Consider the following 25,151-nt stretch of genomic DNA (forward strand, 5'->3'; position numbering starts at 1 on the left):
AACATAAAATATTGAAATTGACTCGATAGAAAAAATTCACGAAGTTACCTCTAAATTTCACACTTTTACGTTTTTTACTGGACATGGTAATACTTATTATGATTCTTTTTTCATAAACAATTATATTAAAACATTTGCAAGATATTTGTCAGAGCATTTTGTGTAATTACTTTTAGTTTTGGTTTAATCACGATAAAACACTTTTGGCGCTTACTATATTTTTAATTACGCAAGAAATCATCTTCCATCGCACGTTCCGGGAGCTAAAAACATAATTCTATTTCATACATCAGACGCTATCGCTCCGTTGAGACGAGTAGACCACGCTAAAATTGATGCGCCGCGCCGTGTTTTATAATTACGCCGAATATTGATTTGTTGAAAATGGTAAACAACAAAATGAAAAGACTTAAGAAACGAGAACTAAAGAAGATTCAAATTGAAAAGATAACTAAATGTCAAAGGTAATAATGTATATAATGTATAATATAATAGTATTGTTATAATATTAATAAATAATAATTATAATATAAAAAGATAAGTCTTGATTTACCTATTTGAGAAAGTTTAGTTTCTGTAAAATAATTTCCGCGGGTGAGTATTGACGCGATAGCAGCAGCAACTATAGATAGGTAAATAAAATTCATAGTGGTACCTAATTCTTACAGTCGCGGTGCAATCAATCAAGTCAAGAAAGATTTATATTATTATTATTACTATAGGCAGATCCTATGTTCGCTCCAGTAAATAAATCACGTCAATGGAGTTTGATGGCCTTCCCATAGACACTTTCCTTCAAGTTATCAATCACACTCACAACTGGAAAGCCCCTGGCACTGACAACATCCACAACTACTGGTATAAGAAACTCACATGCACACAACCATTTATTCACGCCCACATAAACAAATTTATACATTCACCAGACATTTTACCTGAATTTATTCTACATGGAGTAACATACATGATACCAAAAGGTGGAGACCCCCAAAACCCTGCAAATTATCGACCAATAACGTGTTTACAGACTATATATAAAATAATAACAGGATGTATTAGTCACCTAATTTACCACCATCTTGATACTCATCACATACTCGCGGAACAACAAAAGGGTTGTAGAAAAAATAGACAGGGTTGTAAGGAACAGTTAACTATAGACGCAATCGTAATGAAACAGGCACATACCAAAAATAGAAACATTCACACTATGTACATTGATTACAAGAAGGCGTTTGATTCTATTCCTCACAGTTGGTTACTTCAAATTCTAGAACACTATAAAATTCACCCTATGCTTCAATCATTTCTAGGTACAGCCATGCTTCATTGGCAAACAAAGCTTAAATTACAATATCAAAATGTATCATTAACTACAGAATCGATTAAAATTCAAAGAGGTATCTTCCAGGGAGATTCCCTCAGTCCACTGTGGTTTTGCATTGCCCTTAATCCATTGTCAGAATTACTAAATAACACTAATTTAGGTTTTAAATTAAAACATAATGGTTCATACTTCACTCTTTCACATTTACTATATATGGATGATATCAAAATATACGCCACAAATAGCCAGGAACTTAAAAAACTTGCAGACATTACACAGACATTCTCTACAGATATTAAAATGCAGTTTGGGGTGGACAAGTGCAAAATACATTCAGTTATTAAAGGAAAATCACAATATAATACATATTTACTTGATAGCGGTGAGCAAATTGAACCCATGGACGAATACAGTACATATAAATATTTAGGTTTCCATCAGTCAAGGCAAATTCATCAAAAACGGGCGAAATTAGATTTAATAAAAAAATTTAAAGTAAGACTTAACCAAATATTACGAACACAACTTCATTCACGCAACACTGTTAAAGCTATAAACTCCTACGCGATACCAGTTCTTACCTACTCTTTTGGGATTATAAATTGGTCCCAAACAGATTTATTAAAATTACAACGTATAATCAACACACACATGACAGCACACAGAAAACACCATCCCAGGACATGCATACAACGCCTTACATTGCCACGCTGCGATGGAGGGCGTGGTTTAATTGACATTCAGAATTTGCACAATAATCTAATAGTAAAACTAAGAACATACTTTCAAATCATGTCAGAACATTCACAATTACATAAATACGTTACAGAAATAGACACTAAACTAACCCCACTAAATTTAAGTAATAAAAACTTTCAGCCCAAATTATACAATAAACAACAGAAACTGAATTCGTGGTCACAGAAATCTCTACATGGGAGACATCATGCCGACCTTGGTCAACAACACGTGGATAGAGATGCATCGAACGAATGGCTGAAGCGTGGCGAACTGTTCCCGGAGACTGAAGCTTTCATGATCGCCATTCAGGATCAAGTCATAGATACCCGCAATTATCAAAAACATATCATCCGCATTCCTAACTTGCCAACTGATTTGTGCAGAAGATGTCATAGTAGCTCGGAAACTATCCAACATATCACCGGTGCTTGCAAATCCATAGTACAAACGGACTACAAACATAGACACGATCAGGTGGCAGCGATCATACATCAAAATCTGGCTCACAAACATTCCTTTGTTTCCAAAAAAATCGCCTACTACAAATATAAGCCTAACACAATCCTCGAAAATGACTCTATTAAAATTTACTGGGATAGAACAATCATTACAGATAAGACTATACATTTTAACAGGCCGGACATAACAATATTTGACAAAACTAAAAACACAGTATTACTAATTGATATAGCAGTATGTAACACACACAATCTTCTTAACACATACACTGAAAAAATGTCAAAATACATTGAGCTCGCTACTGAAATTAAACGACAATGGCAAGTACACACTGTTAACATCATCCCCATTGTAATATCTACAACCGGTGTCACCCCAAAGTCACTCATTTCAAATCTGAAAATACTCCAAATGCCGTTATCTACACTTTCACTTATACAAAAAGCAGTCATTCTTAACACCTGTCGTCTCACAAGAAAATTTCTTAACAATACACCCACATCTACTTAAGTATCATGTAAACCAATGCACTTGGCTCAGGCCCGTGTATTGGTTTTAATTTGACCCTCGAAAGAGGAGAAAAAATAAATATAAATAATATTATGTAAACCGGTTGTGAATAGTACATATATATTATATTTACAATCTGTATTAGATAATCATACATAACATCTATACATAGGTATAACAAATTCGTACGAAAGTCAAAACTGTACTTACATTGAATAGGTATTTTTTTATAATATACATATGTATATGTATATATATAATATATTCATAATCTGTATAACATAGTAATATGTAGTACATATTATCTATACATAAATATAGTTTTTAGAATTTTTGTTTGTCTGTCTGTATGTATGTCTGGGCTCTAATTTTGGTGCAGATATAGCTTGAGACCTGAGAAAGGTCATAGGATGAGTTTTATCCCGTAAATAAAAAAAACTGTCTGTGTTTGTCTGTTTGTTTGTACACGCTAATCTCCGGCACTACTGGACGGATTTGAATGAAAGTTATTTTGTTGTGTAGGTACTATTATATTATCCGGGAAATATAAAATAATAATTTATTTTGAAAACTGAAACACCTGATGCAGAACCGCAACAGACCACCTAAACTATAGATTCATTTGAGAAAGTTTATCCAGGCGAGTTTGGATATTATTATTTGTGTAAATTCTGTAAATTCGTTTCCGCGAGTTGAGTATTCATGCGACGATATTTATAGATACCTACATTCATAGTGGGTACCTACAATTTACAAAGACACTTTTTATACTTAGTTATGTAGGTACCTAATTCCTACTGTCGCCTTGCAAATGCAATCAATCAAATTGACCCTGTTTGAAAGTAATTTACTAATTTCACAGAACAATTTTAAATTTGGAAAATGTGGACCCTCACTCTCAACCTGTGTCTACTGACTATTGCCACGCAGAAAAAAATACTCCAGAAAGGTACCTGCTAAAGTTACCAGCTCTCGATAAAATAATACGTAAATTTCGAAGAACTTTGTAATATTTTATAAAGGATAATTTTTATTTTTATTTTTAGAATAATTGCTGAGTCGAAAAATGTCGTACAATCTAATAGTCCATTGAATAAAAAGTTCTAGAGTGCGTGAGTTAGTAACGTAAGATGTTTCTTCGGAAACATGTCAAGAGTCCCTAGGTAATAAACATACTAAAACCCCGGGCCACTAGGAGGAGCCCCGGAGTGGGGGGAGGGGGAAAATGGGTCCATTTTTTCATTTTTCACTTAAATCTCAAAAACGGTACATGTTAGAGAAAAACTTTCAAGGAAAAGTTGAAAGGCCATAAAATTATCTACAAGTTGTACCTGAATCATTTTTTCCTATATCCTACCGTTTCTGAGTTATACGCAGTAAAACATGATTTTGGCTCAAACAATTTCCACATCAATCGATCAAAAAATATTTCTTTCTTCCAAAAAACTCAAAAGTGCAACTTGTGACCGGTACTGATAGATTGCTCTTAATTAGGTCTATAATTGGTAAAATAAACACATTCCTCCATGGAAGCCTTTAGGAGGAATCGATTGTCAAAATATTATATTATGGTAGTTTGAGTTACTGAACTTGATCTTTTTATTTTTTTCTTCCAAAAAACTCATAAGTGCAACTTGTGACCGGTACAGATAGATTGCTCATAATTGGGTCTATCATTGATAAAAATACCAGATTCCACCATGGAGGCCTTTAGGAGGTATTGAATTTTATTAGGGTAGTTACGATACATGAACTTTTTAACTAACTACCCTAATAAAATTCAATTCCCCGTAAACGCCTCCATGGTGGAATCTGGTATTTTTATCAATGATAGACCTAATTATGAGCAATCTATCTGTACCGGTCACAAGTTGCACTTTTGAACTTTTTGGAAGAAAAAAAATAAAAAGTTCATGTATCGTAACTACCCTGATAAAATTCAATTCCCCGTAAACGCCTCCGTGGTGGAATCTGGTATTTTTAGCAATGATAGACCTAATTATGAGCAATCTATCTGTACCGGTCACAAGTTGCACTTTTGAGTTTTTTGGAAGAAAAAAATAAAAAGATCAAGTTCAGTAACTCAAACTGCCCTAATATAATATTTTGACAATCGATTCCTCCTAAAGGCTTCCATGGAGGAATGTGTTTATTTTACCAATTATAGACCTAATTAAGAGCAATCTATCAGTACCGGTCACAAGTTGCACTTTTGAGTTTTTTGGAAGAAAGAAATATTTTTTGATCGATTGATGTGGAAATTGTTTGAGCCAAAATCATGTTTTACTGCGTATAACTCAGAAACGGTAGGATATAGGAAAAAATGATTCAGGTACAACTTGTAGATAATTTTATGGCCTTTCAATTTTTCCTTGAAAGTTTTTCTCTAACATGTACCGTTTTTGAGATTTAAGCGAAAAATGAAAAAAATGGACCCATTTCCCCCCTCCCCCCACTCCGGGGCTCCTCCTAGTGGCCTGTTTATTACCTAGGGACTCTTGACATGTTTCCGAAGAAACATCTTACGTTACTAACTCACACACTCTAGACCCCCCTTGGAGGGACTCATTCAATGGACTATAACCAAATTAATCAAAATAAAGTTCTGGAGGAATGTGTGTCGTCGACTGCGTATGTTTATTTAAAAATAGTATCTATACTCGCTATTTCGACAGACTTTTTTTACGGATTCGTGCTCTATACTGTTTCCCTAATATTGTTTTTTTTATATATATTACATACAGACAGTTTATTGTTTTATAATATGTATAGATTATCATTAATAATTATAAACAAATAATAATAAAAAGACATATTACATAATTTGTGATGATTTCAACTTCACTGTTTTATACAATTATTTTAGACAACATACCTACTAACTACCGAAAATACGCGTTGAACGAGCGAAGAATATTGTGTATAATTTAGCGTGCGATGAACTTTACGTACGTTGGATGAGCCGGGTGTATGAGGGTATTGTGAGGGCGCGCGGCATGGCGCGTAATGTGCGGGGCTTAATCGTAGAATTATCTGGCTTTATACGCCCTCTTAAGTACTCATTCTGCAATCTATTCATAAGCTAATTATATTTCAAGATTCATATACTTTCGTGTTTCTTAGAATCAAATGCAGCAAATTTCTTTAGTAATTCTAACCACAATTGCGGATAAAAGAATGAAAAGTTGGTGTGGGATTAATGACGCTGAATTGAAGAAAGGAGTCGGGAGTCGGACGTGATGCTATTGTTGTGCGATCTGTTTCCTGAACTAAGTGCTAGTCTTTCACACTGCGTATTCTAAATATATGCTTACGACATTTGATATTGTTGTTGAACTCAAATGTTCTTGTGATTTAGAATATGTAGTGACGTATTAATGTCGTGAATGATTTAGATAAATTTATAAAAACCAAATTGTGTTTTTTTTTATACAATTCTATAGGTTATATTAAAATGTATATAATTGTGTAACTATTTTCCGTTTTTACATAAATATGCTAGTATTGAAGGAAGTACATATTGTATAGTATACAATATGAGGTTAGTAATATTCAAAAAGTGTAGGTATTACGTAGTAAGTGTAGGTGTAGGTTACATACAAAATTGCAAACAATTCAATAGGCGTAACAAATCTGAAACAGTATTATCTTTCCAAGAAAAAGGATAAGGTACCCCATTTAGTGTAAACTGTAAACCCTTTTAGATGAAGATAGAGGGCAATTTATTTTATGCTATTTATACGTTTTGTAGTTCTTTTTTCAATGGGCGAGAGCGAGGATAGCCAGCGTGTTTCGAATATTTCAAAGGTGCCAAATATAGCACAGTAACGAACCAAACTGATTTCGTTGCTTTGCTCAGTTTGTTGCTCTAACTAAGCACGCTATAATGAACTCTAATTAGTATGAACAACGTTCGATTGACGTGTAAATAATGAAGACTGAAATAGGCATGCGATATTCTGAAATTATTGTTTTATCTGTATGCAAAATTCGAAATTGTTATGCAAAATATGTCACTTAAGGATATGAGGAAAGTTTTGTTTTCGTTTGTCCGTTAATATTCAACTCAAATAGTTAATCGATTTTAAATATTCTTATACAATTAGAAAGCTACATCCTAACTGAGTAGCGTAGGCAATTTTTACCACAGTTGAAACAAGCGAAGCTGAGACACAGTTACTACAGTTTTCTCTTCTATTTTTATGTCCCGTAGAGTATTTCGCTTTTCAGTTTGTTGCTTTCAATGCTTTAAGAAGTTTGTAAGGTTACACTTTTCACCGTGACAATTAATAATAAAACGTGTTTTAACATGTTTCAAAAGATTAGATAGGAGAAACTGGAATGACAGCATGTTCTCTATTACACATGAACTACCATACAAGATATTCTATATTTTGATTTGCTAACATATATAATATGTTACTTTGAATGCTTAAGTTCTTAGGTTTACAAAACTTTAATGCCCAATAAATATTTAATCACAAAATGAAGATGAAGAGATGACTCTACTTGTTTATTTTCTCTAAACTGCTACAATTACAGGAAAATGCAAATGTCCGCTTAGTTCCCTACCATGATATGCATCTTATCCAAGACTGCGAAGTAACCAAGTATTTAGAACAATAAGCAATTGTTTTGATCAGCCGCCAGTCACAACCAACAATGCGTCATAACACGCCTTTATTTATTGATAGTGTTGCTTTTTCTTCTCCCTGGCTTTTTGTTTGAAAATACAATTTATTTCTTGAGAATATTTTACGCTATTAACAGTAAGGCGCTGACTCCACGAGCGAGAGAATCGCGACGATTCCGCCCTTATATCGTCGGATAATCTCCACGAACGAGCGATAATTCCGCCGCGTATCGTCGCGACTCGTAACGGTATCGCCACGTTTCCTTGAAGAGAACTACGAGAAGACGCTGAAATGACGCTGCGTTTGACAGCGCGCCCGCTGCTAGTCGCGGCGGGCTAGCGACGATGTAATGACGTTTCGCACGCTCATTGCCACTCGTCGCATCGCGGCGATAATATCGCCGTGTGGAGACGGTTCCATAGAGAGTGTATAGAAATACGTGGCACGACGATAATATCGCCGCGATTCTCTCGCTCGTGGAGTCAGCGCCTTAGGCGAGGCAAAATCATGTTAGAAGCTTGTGCTTCCTATAATCGTTTGTGTAATGAAGATAAATTGGGTCTTTATATGTAACATGCATAGTAAATAATTTCTTGTTAGGAAAACTGTTTTCTTGAAACTATTTCATATGTGTTAACTCGTAATGAGCATTTATTTTTAAAAATCCAAACTTAAATATATTGCGGCAGTAACTAGATCTATGTTTATCATCAAGGTTTATAGTAAATTCCTAAGAACCGATTTATTAGATTTCTAGTGAAAAAGCAAACAAGTCTATCTTATCTTATTATTTTAGATATATGTCATTCGTCTATTTCCGGTGCTCTATTTTTATTAGCTACGTACTATAAATACTATATTTTTCTAAATGTATTTAATACAAACAAACGAAAAAACATGTGGCACTCAGGGACTGCCGCGGTAAAGCTATTGCATAGCATGCCTTCAAGCCACACCTCCGAGCCCGTCGGAGTGGGGAGCGTGAGGTTTTTTCGTTACGGAATTTCTAGATTCGGTCCCCGCGCTCAAGGCCTGCGATAGAAGCTATGCAATAGCTTAAAAATCGTGTCCCTTCGGCCAGCATACTCACCACAACTCACCATGGAATCCTGATATTTCATGAATGTCAAAAAACTGTTCTGAAATAGTGCTAAATAGTGCCCAAAGGAAAAAAATAGTGCTCTTGTACTTGCGAAGTTATAGCCATACTTCGATGAGTATGCTGGACGAAGGTTTCGCCCAGCATACTCACCTCCGTCCGGAGAATCTGTATACGCTTCAAACATAATTCATACTTCAAAAAATAGTTCCCAAATAGTGCCAAACGGTGCCCAAAAAGAAAAAACAGTGCTCGAATAACTTCGGAGTTATAGGCTTCGTTCAGTGAGTATGCTGGGCGTAGAACCTCAGTGCGCGAATATCGAACGAGCTATAGGTATAATTTACGTCTCAAAAAATTGTGCTTGAAATAGTGCCCAATATCAGTCCAATTTTTGCTTGACTTTTGACTTAGAAAACCATTAAATTTTAATGTAAACTTCTACATACTAACGTAAAATGGGGTACAGTCGTCGACACATGTTTTTGGACAAAAATATTAAACTTTCTAATTGTAGACTTCATGTTATTGGAAATAATTATGGTATTTTCTCACATGTCAAAAACTTTCGATTAAATGCATTATTATATATTTTATAAATAATAATAAATGAATGAAACTTTAAGCGTAAATGAAGTCTATTACTTCATTGCATTGTGTGTTTGTCTGAATAAAAACAGTCATTTGCAGCCAATAAAATTAATATCTTGAAAAATTGTAAAAAGGAAATTATACAGTTTCTTTTTGTATATATGTTGCAGGCAAAACTTATAACCAGTCAAAACTAGTACTGTGACATAGTTATACAAATTTTTAAAACTCTTTCCAATAGTTTCATCAATGAAAGGTTTAGCAATAAAAAACATTTTTAATTACTTACGTTATTTATTACTATTTAAAGGGCCAAAGTAATCAGAATTCTAGTTAACTACTTTTGTTCATTCATAATATAATCAATGTAAATAGAAAAAATTGTAGTTTTAATATTGTATATAATATACATATAAAAAAATGTTTAGCGTCGCGGGCGCCGCGCGTCGTAAGCCCCATACCTATTGACCGTACGTGCATCCATTACTGCCACACTATATTGAACTTTATCACATGAGGAATACAGGTCAATTCCGTAAACCTTGTGGTACCGTCCTTGATCCGGAAAATGATTATTTTGAATAATTTTGTCAGTTGTAATGTAAGCATTAATAACAGCAACTTTATTTTTCATGCATGATTTACTTCATTTGATATCTTAATCCTTCAAGCGCCGTGATCTAGACAAATATATAAAATCATTGTTCCTAGCTACCGGGGTCCCATGCGACGCGCGAAGGCTTAATCATATTATTATAAAGTATTATTAAAATAATGTGTAATTAATAATATTGCGATTCTAAAGTAAATACTCCCTTACATAGACAATATAACAAAACAAATAATTTACACAAGACAAAAATTGTTAGAAAGAAAGTTAATAATATTGTATTCGACTGTACTCAATGTAATGTATGTAGAAGTTTACAATCAAATTTAATGGTTTTCTAGGTCAAAAGTCAAGCAAAAATTGGACTGATATTGGGCACTATTTCAAGCACAATTTTTTGAGACGTAAATTGTACCTTTAGCTCGTTCGATATTCGCGCACTGAGGTGAGTATGCTGGGCGTAGAACCTACGCCCAGCATACTCACTGAACGAAGCCTGTAACTCCGAAGTTATTCGAGCACTGTTTTTTCTTTTTGGGCACCGTTTGGCACTATTTGGGAACTATTTTTTGAAGTATGAATTATGTTTGAAGCGTATACAGATTCTCCGGACGGAGGTGAGTATGCTGGGCGAAACCTTCGTCCAGCATACTCATCGAAGTATGGCTATAACTTCGCAAGTACAAGAGCACTATTTTTTTCCTTTGGGCACTATTTAGCACTATTTCAGAACAGTTTTTTGACATTCATGAAATATCAGGATTCCATGGTGAGTATGCTGGACGAAGGGACACTAAAAATCGAATCTTTTCTCTATATAATATTGGTATTGATTGTATGAAAGCCTATTGAAAATATACCACAGATTATCCATATTATAATCTATATTACCTCAACAAATTATCGCTCGGCGAGCGTGTAGCTACTAGCTGGTGAAAGTGTGCAATGTTGAACAAATGTTGAAATAATGCACTTTAATTTGTCACATAATCAAATACAACAGGAACTTGAATCATTCGTGCAGTGGCATTTGTATTTAGCGTTTATATTCGCACGCAAACTTGTATTAGAATTGTTTCCTTTAACAGAACTATTTGCATTGCAATTGCAGGGGAAATGAAATTATTTAAAATAACAAGGGCATATTTTATAAAATAATTTTAGATGTTAATAGACTTGATTTTATTTAAACACTATATTTTTGGTGGATATTATTTAAACACTATATACAGGCAGTGGTGGCTCAGTGGTGAGACCTCGGACTTCGAATCGATAAGTCCGGGGTTCGAAACCAGGCGAGCGCGCAGGAAATAAATTGATTTTTCTATTTATCTGCGCATGTTGTAACATCACCACTGCTCGAACGGTGAAGGAAAAACATCGTGAGGAAACCGACATGTCGAAGAATTCAAAAGTTCGACGACATGTGTCATCCGCCAACACGCACTTGGCCAGCGTGGTGGATTATGGCCTGTACCCTCATAGGAGGCCCGTGTCCCAGCAGTGGGAACGTATATGGGCTGATGATGATGATGATGATGAAAATATTTTTGGTTGGTTTACACAGTAGTAGAGGTGATATAGAGCAATAAATCAAAATAAAATGAATAAACCGATAATTTATTGTTCAATGTCTTTTTTCCATCACTACCTCCTAGAAATCCATCAACACAAAATCTTGTCTAACTATGTCATTATAAAATACCAACTCACCGCATTTCTCAACTCTTTACAAATAATTACATCTTCGGTATCTGACATATGTTCTACCTATCCAGTATCCATATCCGTGTATAATCACATAATCTTTCACATTTCATTTAACTGTTTCACAACGGTGCACAAAATATTACATATAATTTCATCAAAATAGTTGCCACGTCAAAAATGTTTCCACTATTTCACTGGCACTTTTGGATATTAAATTAAAAACGGCACGTACACATTAGAATGTTGTTACTCAATTATGTAGTCTTTATTAATACGTACATTTCACAATAGTAGATAACAACCGCTACGACCGATAAGGAGCAGGTAGAGTGAGGTGCGGGGACAACAACCTTTACATTTTAATATAGGTATGAAAATTCAGGCGTGTGTAACTAGAATACATTTTGAACTAAAATGTTAAAACAATTTAAGAACATTCACTCGTGGTTAGCACTTACGGTTTTATTCACGTAGACTGAGTTTATTCGATGAAATGAAAATGAATGACATATCATTATATTTTTAATAGAGATCTGCGCTGTTTTTTCAGTTTATTTTTGCTGAAAATTATAAATATGTACTATATTTCTTTTGCACTGGACGAAAGCTTAATATTTTATAAAACTTATATTGCCGGCAACATCGTCATAGCGAAACAGTTTTCGTGGGCGATTAAAACTTAACTTGGCCTTAATTCTTCTGAATATAACGACGGACACAACAATAGCTGAAATGAAGCGTTAAAATCTTTTGTCAAATATTGTACGAGATTCAAGAAAATGGCGAAATAAAAATACTATTTTAGTAGAATAAACAGTAGAAATAATAGGCAGAATATTTACATACGGAGATATATATGTTTTGATTGTTACTGATTGGCAGTCATAATATTGGCGTAATATATATTATATCAATATATATTTTAAGTATTTTAGACTTTTTCATATTGTAAGTTGTAACATTGACGGTGCAAAAGCACATAGCCGAAAAGGGCTTCACAGGTGAACAAGTTCATTCTTCATTATGCAGTGCCTGTTTGTTAAGTGCTATGGAGGTGAGAGATGCTTAATATTTTCGACGTTACCGTATAATACTAGGTAAAACGATAACAGACGTTTGTTACTAAATCAGCTTTGTATAAACGTTATTGAACATACTTGGAATTACCTGAAGACTATAAATGTTCATTTGCATTGTCCTTAACTATGACTTTTTATTAATTTTCAACAAATTCTGTATAGACTACATGATATATTGATATAAACTAATCTCGGGAGCTACTAGTCCGATATAAAAAATTATTTCGGTGTTAGATAGCTCATTTTTCGAGGAAGGCTATATATCATCACGCTACGACCAACAGGAGTGGAGCCACGGGGGTAAACCCGCGCGGAACAGCTAGTGTAAGGATATGAAGGTTGCATGTTTCTGTCATACTTACAATATATAACTGGTTTCAAGTGCAGTAAAAAAAAAATTGTTAATTATATTGAAGAGGATATTTAAACATTTTCCCCAAAGATAAAAAATACAGATCCACATTTTACTGTTTTTATCATTTATGTTATTCAAACATCGATACAAGAATCCAAACATGTTTACAAACCTTCGTATTCATAATGTAACAAAAGACGAAATATATCCGATATTGTTTTTATTGGTATCCAAGGTTAAAATTGTAAATGTTTGTTTGTAACATACGGTATCTAATCGATATTTTTTTTTACAATCCAAATTTTACGCAGATTTTCTTTACCCGCTCTATATAAAGCCATTTCATTGTGCGACACGCATAAAATATTTATCATACTGATGCTTGCGTATTTAATATTCCTACTTGTACTTTTATGGTAAGCCCACGTCTTGCAGTTTACGGAATGAGGATATTCTTGCTATATGTCAGACATTTTAATCATTTCAATCAAAAACGAGTCTTGAAACACAAAAACGAAGTCAAATCGAAACAAATTCGAAAGTGAATAGCGGTGACATTCATTAAATGGAAACTAGACGTGAATTTTAAATATTTGAATGTATAGATGAATTAATTTTGTAGAATTTTAATGGAGTTGTATCTACAGATAATTTAAAACTTAATTTACAGTGACTTATGGATCCTAACTGCTTATTTGGAACAATGTAGAGCTCTTTTATTGAGAAGAGTTTCGTATTAATTATTAATGTGATTTATGTGACTTTTGAATTATTAATTATGTTAAACTACTGTAGTAATTAGGTATGTGCCACTTACGCCATCTTTTTTTTTAATTTAGCGGATTTTTTGCTTTTTGCAGACACGAAATGTCAAAATTAATCTCTATCAATCAGAAGAACAATTTACATAATATGTTAAATTTAGTACCAGTATTGAAATATTTATTTCAATACCGTGTTATACAAAGAGATCTTGTATTTACAAGATCTTTTTGTATAACACGGCCAGATAAGGTAGTACTTCGTCGAGACATCAATCAGGCCGCTGGCGATAGCACGCGGACGTAGACTATCTTGGTTCAGAAATGGCATATCTTTGTCGGTTTTCCTAAAATAGTATTGAGGCAGTTCTGCTAGTAATTAAACAGCAATTTTCATCGTATTCGGATAATGTTATTATTATTTTGATTGACGTCATATTGGAAACAACTTGGAAACAAAGACATGTTATTTACAAATGTAAAATTTTCTTATATTTCAGCTTGATGACATGACAACCAAGCCTGACTTGATCATTGTGAAAGGTTATGATAAAAACTCATTTTATTTGATCCTTTTCCTTAATTGAGAATAAAAATGATATGTTCCTGGTAACATATTTATGTTAATTTAAGCAATACAAAATATACAATATTTGTATCTCTTATTAGTGTGTTCGACATGTGAATTCAATTTTGACTCCGTCATACTTATATAAATAGTCATAGGCTATAAATTTATATATTCCTGTCCCGTCAATTATCGGCAATTACATCACAACACCATGTATTACGCCTAGATTACTCAGTATTGAAGTCATCAAGCAAGGAAAAGAGTCGCTTTATGCGAGCGGTGTCGTAAAATGGGACTGCTTCCTTCCGGTCATATATCCGCCGATATAATGACATTGATGACGGCTACAAACTTCCCCTGTTGACAACAGATTGCCAGTGTACGAACATTGAGCACCCTGTATAAAAAATACGTAATCGCATAACATGACGTCGTAAAATGAGCTTATTCGGCAGACGTTTGGTCAGTGTTGCTGCGTGGAGAGTGGAGACGAACTATAATGTCAAATGCATTTTTTGTGATGAAGGAAATATCTGATTTATTTTGGTAATGATTTGCTAAATGTAGAAATTGCATTACACATCTACACTAATATTATAAAGCTGAAGAGTTTGTTTGTTTGTTAGAACTCGCTAATATCAGGAACTACTGGTCCGTTTTCAAAATTCTTTCGGTGTTAGACAGTGGCAACATGCATACATTTATCGAGGAAGGCTAAAGGCTATTTATCATTACGCTAAGACCAACAGGAGCGGAGCCACGCGGACGAAACCGCGAAGCGCAGTTAGTGATAAATATTTTGATGTAATGATAATTATCTCTACTTATTCGTTTAAAAAGCAATATTGGAAAGATTTAAGATACTTATATTGAAATATTCGATAATAAAGCACTTGCATCACTAATCTGTGTTACGTTACAATTTTAAGTTATTTGTGGATATTCCTTCTTAAATCCAATTACTTTTTATCAGTTTTACCCGCGATAACACATGTCGAGATTAATTTATTTTATAAAAAGTTGTACACATACCAACCTTATACCGACTTGATTACATAAAAAATATTTAATCTCTTATCTGAACAGAAAGAACAACAATTTTTTTCCAAAATTATTTCGAAATACATAATATTACTTCCGTGTAAGGAGGAAGATTCACTAATATTTCATATTTGCATATTATTGCATCTGGAATTTTTTTCTTTTTACAATCCAATTTCAATACCGATGATGAAGTTAATTTTAAAAGCAAAATGACCAAATATAACAATTTAGAACAAAATCTACCCACGATGATAAAAGCATAACATAACTTCTTTTAATCTTGGCTTCTTTAGGATATAATACCCCATTACATTATTTTCGTCAAATCCATTTCGATTAAATTATTTAAATCTCTAGCAATAAATATGTCAAAATATGTACTTTATAAATATTTTTTCATCAATAACTTAAAATACTACCTCCCACAAATTTAAGCCACTTAACTTAACTAAGAAGTAGGACGATGTTTTACCTGTAATAAAAAAGAAAATTAATAAACAAAATGATATTTAAAAAACGTTCACAAAATTATACCAAGCTATTTCCGATGCAACATTCAGAACATTATTTCATAAAACATAAGAAAGTTTACGCAAGCACTTAGTAATAGCATTTTTTGATAAGCGAATTTATCGTAATAGTGACAAAAGTATAGATTGATAATATTTTTGTCATTGTTACTTATATAAGTAAATGGCAACATGCATAACGATTGTTCGAAATGGGTTGTTCATATAAATGGACAACTTTAATTTCAATTGTAATTTTATCATTGAAGGTAATTTTTTTACTTCCCTTAAGGCTTATTTTTGCAGTTTATTTGTGAATATTCACTAATGATATTTAACATTTACAGGGCACAGTTTTATGCCAAAATTTAGGCGGAGGACAAAAATGCCAGTTCGAAAATGCGAATAAAGAGCAGAAAATTAGCAACAATGTGTCGTCTAAAGCTCAATTAATGAACACGTTGTTCGGTGTAGCCGCAGCAAATGGAGTGTCCCCTGATTTATTGCCCGTAATCCAACCGTCGCTACCGAACGACAAGCCGTATCAGTGTGTAAAGGATGTTCCGAGGTCATTAAATCTTATACAACTTCCACAGAACACATATCAGGGCCCCAAAGAATCCGTTATTGTAACTGGAAATTCAGTCAACTCTGTAAGCCAACCTTCACAACCGGTTTTTCTATCATCTCCACCTGTAATATCTTCGAGTCAATCTTATATCCCATCAATGTATTCTTATATACCTTCACCCCAAGTGAATGTATATCCAGGACCACAGACAATAAGATTGGAAAACACTCCCTGCAGTTATCCAAATACAGCTAGTATTCAGACAATACCTGCAACTTGGCAATCTCAAGCATACATGTCTGAAATACCGAGAGAGACGCCAGGGAGTCCACAAATGATCTCAATGATTCCTACATTACAAGAAGAGGAAGATTCAGCAAGTATTGAAGAAATAACACCCGCATCTCGAGTTGTTTCATGTGTAGAAATACCAAATGAGTGCAAGTCTTCATTACCCGTGAACTTACAAATAAACCTGCCATCTCAAAATATACCCGCACCGAAAATAACGGTTGTATCAGCTGCACCGGCTTCTCCACCAACCGTACCTACATCTCCATACGGTCAATCATCTTATCCATTTCCTCCTTACTTCCCACCACCGATAATCGTGGACAAATCAGATTCATTGAACAGTTGGTTGCCCATGATATTGATAGCATTATTTGCTAACGATCGAGGTAATTGTGGAGGTGGTTGCGGCTGCACTTGCTGTTGTCCATGCAGTAACTCAAACAGTGCTATACCTGTTCCATACCCTATACCCATGCCTATTAACAACCCTATTATAAATACATCCAGAGGTTCAAAAGCTAAATTTAGTAAAAGTAAAATGCAAACATCTGTTTGTAATAAAGACAATGATGACGAAGAAGAGGACGACGACAATGATAGTAAAGAAGAACATAATTAATCGTTGACTATTTAAGCTACCTAATTTAAATTCTAAATTATTTTGATTAATTAAAAACAGAAGTTAACATTTGTGTTTTATATTATTGTTATTTTATTTGTAGACTGAAGAATGAAGATGTTTAAATGGACAAAATGAGTGTAATAAAAAACCTATTCGTCGTTATATAAAATCTATGATTATTTATAATATTTGTCTCTCCTCTTAAAACCCGTAATAAAGCCATAGATTCTGATTTTATTAAAACAAACAACTGATCACGAGCGATTAAGCGAAACCTAAATAAACTTTCAGGTAAGCTAAATGCATAAGTAGATCGATAACAGCCACACCGGTTACGATAATAATGTTTATTTTAGAAGCACGTGCGATTGCTTTGCATGTGTGATGTAACTGATCAGATTAGATTGGAGATCAGACTGCCGGTGACGCAACGGTATAACAATAAAACCTGGCTGCCCCAATATCACAATATTAATAGCACACGGTAACTCAAATAAACTTTGAAGATTACACAATTTCGCAAAAGTAGGAATGAAAATTCTTATCTTACATTGTTGCGTTGTCGTTCTCACACTGATATGCATACAGGTAGAGCATGCAATTTGATATTCAATGTTATTTGTGATTCAGTTTCAATAAACAATATTATATTCTTAACTATCTAACTTGTTGTAAAAGTAGTTGTCATTATAAGTACGATTATCTGCTATAAATTTTTAATAAATAATTAATAAAATAAATAAAATAAAATTTCCTTCTCATAATAGATTTAAAAAATGTGTTAACCAAAATTAACTAGGTTTTGAGGAAATGATTAAAATAGTATAACCACTGCTAATGAGCATAGAACTTTCTAATTAGCATTTCATTACAATAACCTATTTTTGATTACAGGAAGAAGTATCATGTCAAGTAATGTACCCATCGTATGGCGGGATGCCAAATTGTGACGACGGGGATGACGACCTCGGCCTCTTACTGACCGTCTTACTTTTCGCTGCGAAACAAAGAAGTAATAGTTTTGACAGATACGGATATGGTGGATGCGGCTGTTGTAACAATTGCTGTAGAAGCACCCAAAAGACCATCCCGATACCGTATCCAATTCCGATACCAACTAATAATCCTATAATTTACAAATCACAGTCCAGCGAAAATGATAGTGATACAGACGACTGTAATGATGGTACAGCTCAAGGTAGTCAGAAATCAAGTCAACATGAAAGTTCTGAAGAAGAGGAAACTACGAAAACTACCAGCGTAAAATACAAACCGATGTTAGTTTCAGAATCAGCTGAAATCTCTATGGATTAACGAAAATGTTAAACACAATATTTTTTACTATTTTGATAGTTCCTTTTGTAAATTTGAAAACATAAATAAATATAAATTATTAAAAACTAATGCACATGTTTCATTCTTTTTGAAACCCATCTTATGTTATGTTTTCAGGAATAATAATTAATAAAATGTATAGAAAACAGCACTACCATCTAAAATTAATTCATATGCTTACATGTATAATGATGTCTAAGGATAATAAAAAAATCATGATATCCTCTATATCCTCTCACCTCTGTAGACGAGTGCTTCATAATTCAAGATACCTATAGAAATAAGAAGTTTCCACTCCACATGTATAAAATCTACAGCATGATGATTTTAACATGCTAACATATTATATTGTATTTATATTATGTTTAGATTGTAGTTCATTCAATAATTTACTATATAAAAATAAGTCGGGTTTTCCTTCCTGACGCTATAACTCCAGAACGCACGAACCAATTTCCACGGTTTTGCATTCGTTGGAAAGGTCTCGGGCTCCGTGAGGTTTATAGCAAAGAAAAGGTGTCTCTTGTGGCGAAACGGAGTTCGCCGGGTTGGCTAGTTGTTATTAATTATAAAATATCCAATGAAAATATTTCAATAAAATATTAATTATGAACTAATTATACGTTATGGTATGGTAGTATCAGTAGTATGTTTTTGTATGTAAATGACTTCATTGATAACTATTTTTTGAGTACGTAAAATAAATTCCTTGATATAGCTAAAATGGATATGTCTTTATTTTTTCAAAGGATTTTTTATCAAATTAAGGATTTTTAAAGGCTCTAAGCCTTCTAGTCTAACCTTCTTCTTCTATTTTATTTTATCAACTCCACAAAAAGAGTAAGAAGTGGGAAGACCATATTGTTGTCTGTCTGTCCATCTGTGTGTCTTTCAAGACCTTTTTCCTCAAACAGAGATATTTATATCAAACACTCGGGTCTACCTTGAAGATGTGAGATAAACAAAACTTCTAAGTAATCGCAATCAAGCTAGAGCCGTTTATGGTAAAAAAATTTCGACATCCGCAAAGGAATAAGAATCTACTAGCCTAGAACAGAGAAGCTCGAAATTTGGTAGGAAGCAACGTCTTATAAGGAAGGTGAAAAGCATAAATTTAAATTTACAACATAATATGTATATAATAACAAAACCGGCCAAGTGCGAGTCGGGCTCGCGCACAAAGGGTTCCGTAGCAGCAAATATAATAAATTACAGTTAAATCAACCTATCTCAAAAACTATAAGAGATACTTTGATCAAACCAAAAATCGTTGAAAGAGTTAATTAGCATGCATCACCTCTATTTTTTTTAGAATTTTATACCCCGTAGTTATAAAAATAGAGGGGGGGGGACATACTTTTTACGACTTTGAGAGCTGATATCTCAAAAACCGTTCACTTTAAGAAAAATGTTTTTTAGAAAACTTTAATATCATTTTAAAAGACCTTTCCATTGATACCCCACACGGGTATGTACATCGAAAAAAAAAATTTCATCCCTCAGTTACATGTATGGGGGGCCCCACCCCCAATTCTTTTTTTTACTATTTAGTGTCATATTTTTGTAGCGGTTCATACAACACATATTCCCATCAAATTTCATCACTGTAGTACTTATAGTTTCCGAGTAAATCGGCTGTGACAGACGGACAGACGGACAGACGGACAGACGGACAGACGGACATGACGAAACTATAAGGGTTCCGTTTTTGCCATTTTGGCTACGGAACCCTAAAAAAACAAGCTTGTACGGAACCATGGGTGAAATAATCCGACTCGCACTTGGCCGGCGTTTTATACCTACGAGAGAATCGAGAATGTTTTATTTATAGAATTTAACAACAAATTAAAATTATTGAATACACCAGCAATAAAGAACTATAAAATGTTTACCAAAGTTTTGCTTGTTAAAGGTACAGGCTGGGAGTTTTCTGAGTAGTGAATTCATTAGTTGAGCAATTTACAAAATTTCTGACTATAGCCTGCATATTATGTATACCTAATTAGTTTACGTTATTGTGATTACTCTAATATGTAAAATATTTAGTTCACACATTTTTGTTACGTTTAAAATAGGTTCTAATATGCTTAAGGAACACGTTTTACATTTTCTTTAAAAGCATCTCCAAAATTATGCAACTGAAACAGATAAAACAATATAAACGTGATAAAACGAGAAAATAATCAGATGTAGTAATTGATAAGCTACTTGCAACAACAGATAACTGTGTGAAGATTACATAACATATTAATACAAAATATATAATCATATGTACTTATTGAAACATGCGCATTTTATACCTTTTTACAATGGCTTCCGCCATATTGTTCACGTCTCTCTTAATATATCTTCACACTTATGTAATGATTAAACTTATTTTATTTATATTTATGACTATTGTGTTGTGTATTGAAGTTTATAATATATTTTTTATTTTTTGCAGACTTGCTTTGGGCAGCAAAGCAATTTTTTTAAACAAAATAATTTTGGTAAAAAGCCGCTTGGAACACCGGCCCCGCAAAGCAGTCCAAATACATCATTTCTGAAGAACTTTACTGGACATGGAAATATCGGGAATACGGCTAATTTTCAAGGAAGCCAGCAATTACCAGGAAACAACCAGGAGTCGAACAATCCTCTAAATGCTAGAAATACCCCACCCGAACAACCTTTTAATTTTCAACAATCAATGGCGTTACAGAAAATGAATATGCAGTCGTTAACAAACTTGCAACAACAACCTAACAACTTGCCTAAAAACTTACCTGGTGCTACACCGTACAACACGGCAGTTCCTGCGAATATGCCTTCTTTAAGTTTATCAGAACCAGTACAAAATTACAATATGCTTCCGGCTTCAGCAATTAATCCATTACAAGGGCAACAAATGTCCTATCAATTGCCCTCTCAAACTAGCATGTCTACGCAATATTCTCTACAAACACCTCAAGCTATTCCATCTTATTCCGTGAATTCAAATTATGGAATTCATTCAACTCCAGGATGTTCCACACCCGTCACAATTCCATTAGGTGTCATGGAAGCTTCACAAATGTATAGTCCTGCCCCAAGTTTCAATCCCTATTCATTTTCTCAGCCATCTGTTTCAAACTATTACCCAAGTTTCGATCCTAGTCAAAGTATTATGATAGGACAAAATGATATTATTTTAAATACACAGGATCCCCTGTCTTCGGCGTATCTTCCAGTTCTTCAAACAAGCTCACCGCAATACAGAGTAGTTCAGAGTTATCCAGTGAATACAATAGTCACCTCCGATCTCAGTCAAAACTCAAAATCATCAACTCTGAAAACAATACTTCCTCTATTAATTAATTTATTGAAGGAAAGGAACTCTTGCCCATGCCATCCCGGCTGTGACTGTGAGTGTAAGAAGAAACGAGCAAAGAAACCTCAAATTTCAAGCAGTTATTCCAAACAAAAGAAATACCCGCTTAGTGAAGATGGTCCAGCTATCGAATTATATTCTGATGAAATGGAGACAACTAGGAACGTAAGAGAACCGAAATTAGCTGGAAAATTAAAAAATAAAATTCCTGACGTGAGTACAGAAGCTCAGGATGACGAATCCTTGGAGTATCATGAAGAAGATGATAATGAGGACGAATCAAAGTAAATGTTGTTAGATTAGCTAATTTTATTTATTAAATAAATTATTTTGTTTTTCATACAAAAGTATTTTATTTTGCTCCTTGTACCTATTTAATTATGTTTAATCTTTCTTATAGCCTTGCCATTAAAATATTTTAATAATTAATTTAACAATTTGGGGAGAAGTTAAAACGACGTCTATACGTATATGCTTGGTAGTATGCATGTATTAAATATCTTCTTCTTCCCTTCAATTGGAATATCTGAGTTTCTTTCATTATGTCTCTTAGAGCCCAAGTCTAACCCCTTATATTTACAGGAAATATCTTGAGCACGTACTGTATAGATATCTTCGTCTGACGGAATTACTAACATGAGTCATAAAATACGGTTCGCTTTGTTTATTTTACACTCAAATCTATGTTCAATTTATTATGCTAGACTCAACAAAAGCACTCACACAAAGACATAATGTGAAAAGATAAAAATTATGTATAAATTCGCGTAGCTTGCATCATTTATATAATATTCTCTTCATAATATTTACACGATGGGTTCAGCTGTTTGGTTTCTTTCGTTCATCACCATTGTTATTTTGAATGTAAGTGTTTGTTTTATTCATACTTTCGCATGGGAATAATTACTTAATCATCACCATTTAAACTATTATTAGTTAGGTATATTATTTAGGTATAATTTTGAAGTAGAATATGTTAATCGCAGTATTTTCCAAAACATCGTTTTTATTTTCAATTTTGCATTTGTAGGTCACTGCGAGCTCGTTTAGATCGAGCATCCAATCACAGAGAAAAATTTAGTTATTCCATGCCGTTGGATAATGGACGTGGTTAGCTCTAAGTGACATATCACACTAGCGGATTGCGAGCGGTTTCAAAGCGGAGCGGGTGCGCAACGAATACGTTGCGGGCGCGCAACGAACACGCCGCGGTTGCGCAGCGAATTCGTTGCGGACGCGCAACGATTTCGCTGCGAATAGAAGCGTCGACGTCATTTTGTATACTCTCGCACAAAAGCCAGCCCTTCCGCCTTGCCTAACTTCCATTCAATATTTCCATCGTTTCTGTAGCACTCAATTTTTTAACCGTACTGTGGAAATGCACTTACTTAACTAAAGATGTAATAACCACTGGAGTTGTTAAAAAAAGGTGCTATAAAATTGAATTACTAGGACTTTTAGAATGTACCATACATTCCAAAAGTATGTAACGACTGACCAGTATAATCTCTCCCATAGCAACGTATGTTATAAAGAGATTTTGTGAACCTAATTATGAGCAAAGTGATAGTGAGTTGCTGGTTGCTTGATAAAATTTTCTATTCACTGCTATTTATCTAATAATAAGATAGCCCTGTTTTAGTTAAGGAGCTTTAACATTTATTTCACTAATGATGAAATTTCTTAATGAGCAATTAAGTTATCTGATTGCATTTCGACCAAGATTTAATAGATAAAACAATACCCTAAACATTAACATAATATATTGTTATGAAACTCGTAAAAAATAATGATCTCATAATTATTATACTATCACAAGTTATAAGTAACAACCAGCACGGATTCCATTTTGTTAATGAGTGTACATGACTGCGACGTAAACGTTGCGCATCTGCCACGCGTCCGCAACGAATTCGCTGCGCAACCGCGGCGTGTTCGTTGCGCGCCCGCAACGTATTCGTTGCGCACCCGCTCCGCTTTGAAACCGCTCGCAATCCGCTAGTGTGATATGTCATTAGCAGATAGAATCGTACCTACTCGCTCACAAATTTCGAACACTTACATAATATTTTATACATAGAATTTAAAAACTAAAGGAAAAATTTAAGTTAAAAGTACCTACCTATGGTTTAAGGTACCTTTGCTGTTTAAGTATTACGATTCTTCTTTGGGGAATCAAATTTTCAAAAGTTCAACATTTTATATAAAAATTAAATCTTCTGAATAACCACAGAAAAACATCACTGTTTTCAAATGTTTTTCCTCTTTTACATTATTAATTAACGTCCGAAATGACCTCAACAGTTCTCCTCGCGTAGGATGAAACTTAAAAAAAATGGAAAGCTAATTTCACATGCAAAAAGCTATTTATTTGGTTAAATAATTGCTAGAACTGTAGTTCTAAGATGAAGTTACCATATTATAATACTTATATTTAAATTGTTAATTGTTTTAACAATAGGCTTAAAGAACATTTTATGAACTTATGGTCTCATAAGATCTTTAATAATAATAAATTATTGCATTATAATTCACTGCTGCTCTCACTCTCATTGATCGGATCATGATGCGATAAATAGACTACAACACAAACATATTTTTTCAATTCTGATTTCTCAGTTCCAAACAAACTCTTCAGCTTTATTATATAAGTATAGATTGTATATTAATTTTATTTGTAACTCAAAGGTAACAGATGTCAATGCCTGCAGTTGTGGTGGCTGTGCAAGTGCGCCTGCGCCTCTACCTACAATAGTTCCCATACCGTACGCTTACAATTACAACCAAGGGAACAATGTGAGGGAAATCCTCCCGCTCCTGATGTACATTATCGCAAAGAGGGACTGAAAATTAAAAGTTTGTAAAACGTATGAGTCACAAAAATAAGATTAATCATTAACTAAATTATTTAAAAATCTCAGTAGGTAATAATAATTTATAAGTGTGTGAGCTATAACATAGTTGTGTATAATAATAAAGT

At 33.7% G+C, this 25,151-nt stretch overlaps 2 protein-coding genes across 2 annotated transcripts in view; one reads left to right on the plus strand and one right to left on the minus strand.

The window, feature by feature from the left end:
* Positions 1-25,151, minus strand: part of LOC149909839 (uncharacterized) — an 89,290-nt gene that overhangs the window by 30,673 nt on the left and 33,466 nt on the right. The gene's annotated exons all lie outside the window — the stretch shown is intronic.
* On the plus strand, positions 18,019-18,801 carry LOC149909840 (uncharacterized). The gene is made up of 2 exons (XM_090119970.1): positions 18,019-18,075; positions 18,382-18,801. Exons 1-2 carry the CDS (start codon positions 18,019-18,021, stop codon positions 18,799-18,801), a joined length of 477 nt encoding a protein of 158 aa, XP_089976096.1.

Source organism: Colias eurytheme, chromosome 3 (assembly GCF_061535395.1).
Source record: "Colias eurytheme isolate Ceu_HAF_F1 chromosome 3, ilColEury1 Martin Lab GWU primary, whole genome shotgun sequence".
NCBI classification, from domain to species: domain Eukaryota; kingdom Metazoa; phylum Arthropoda; class Insecta; order Lepidoptera; family Pieridae; genus Colias; species Colias eurytheme.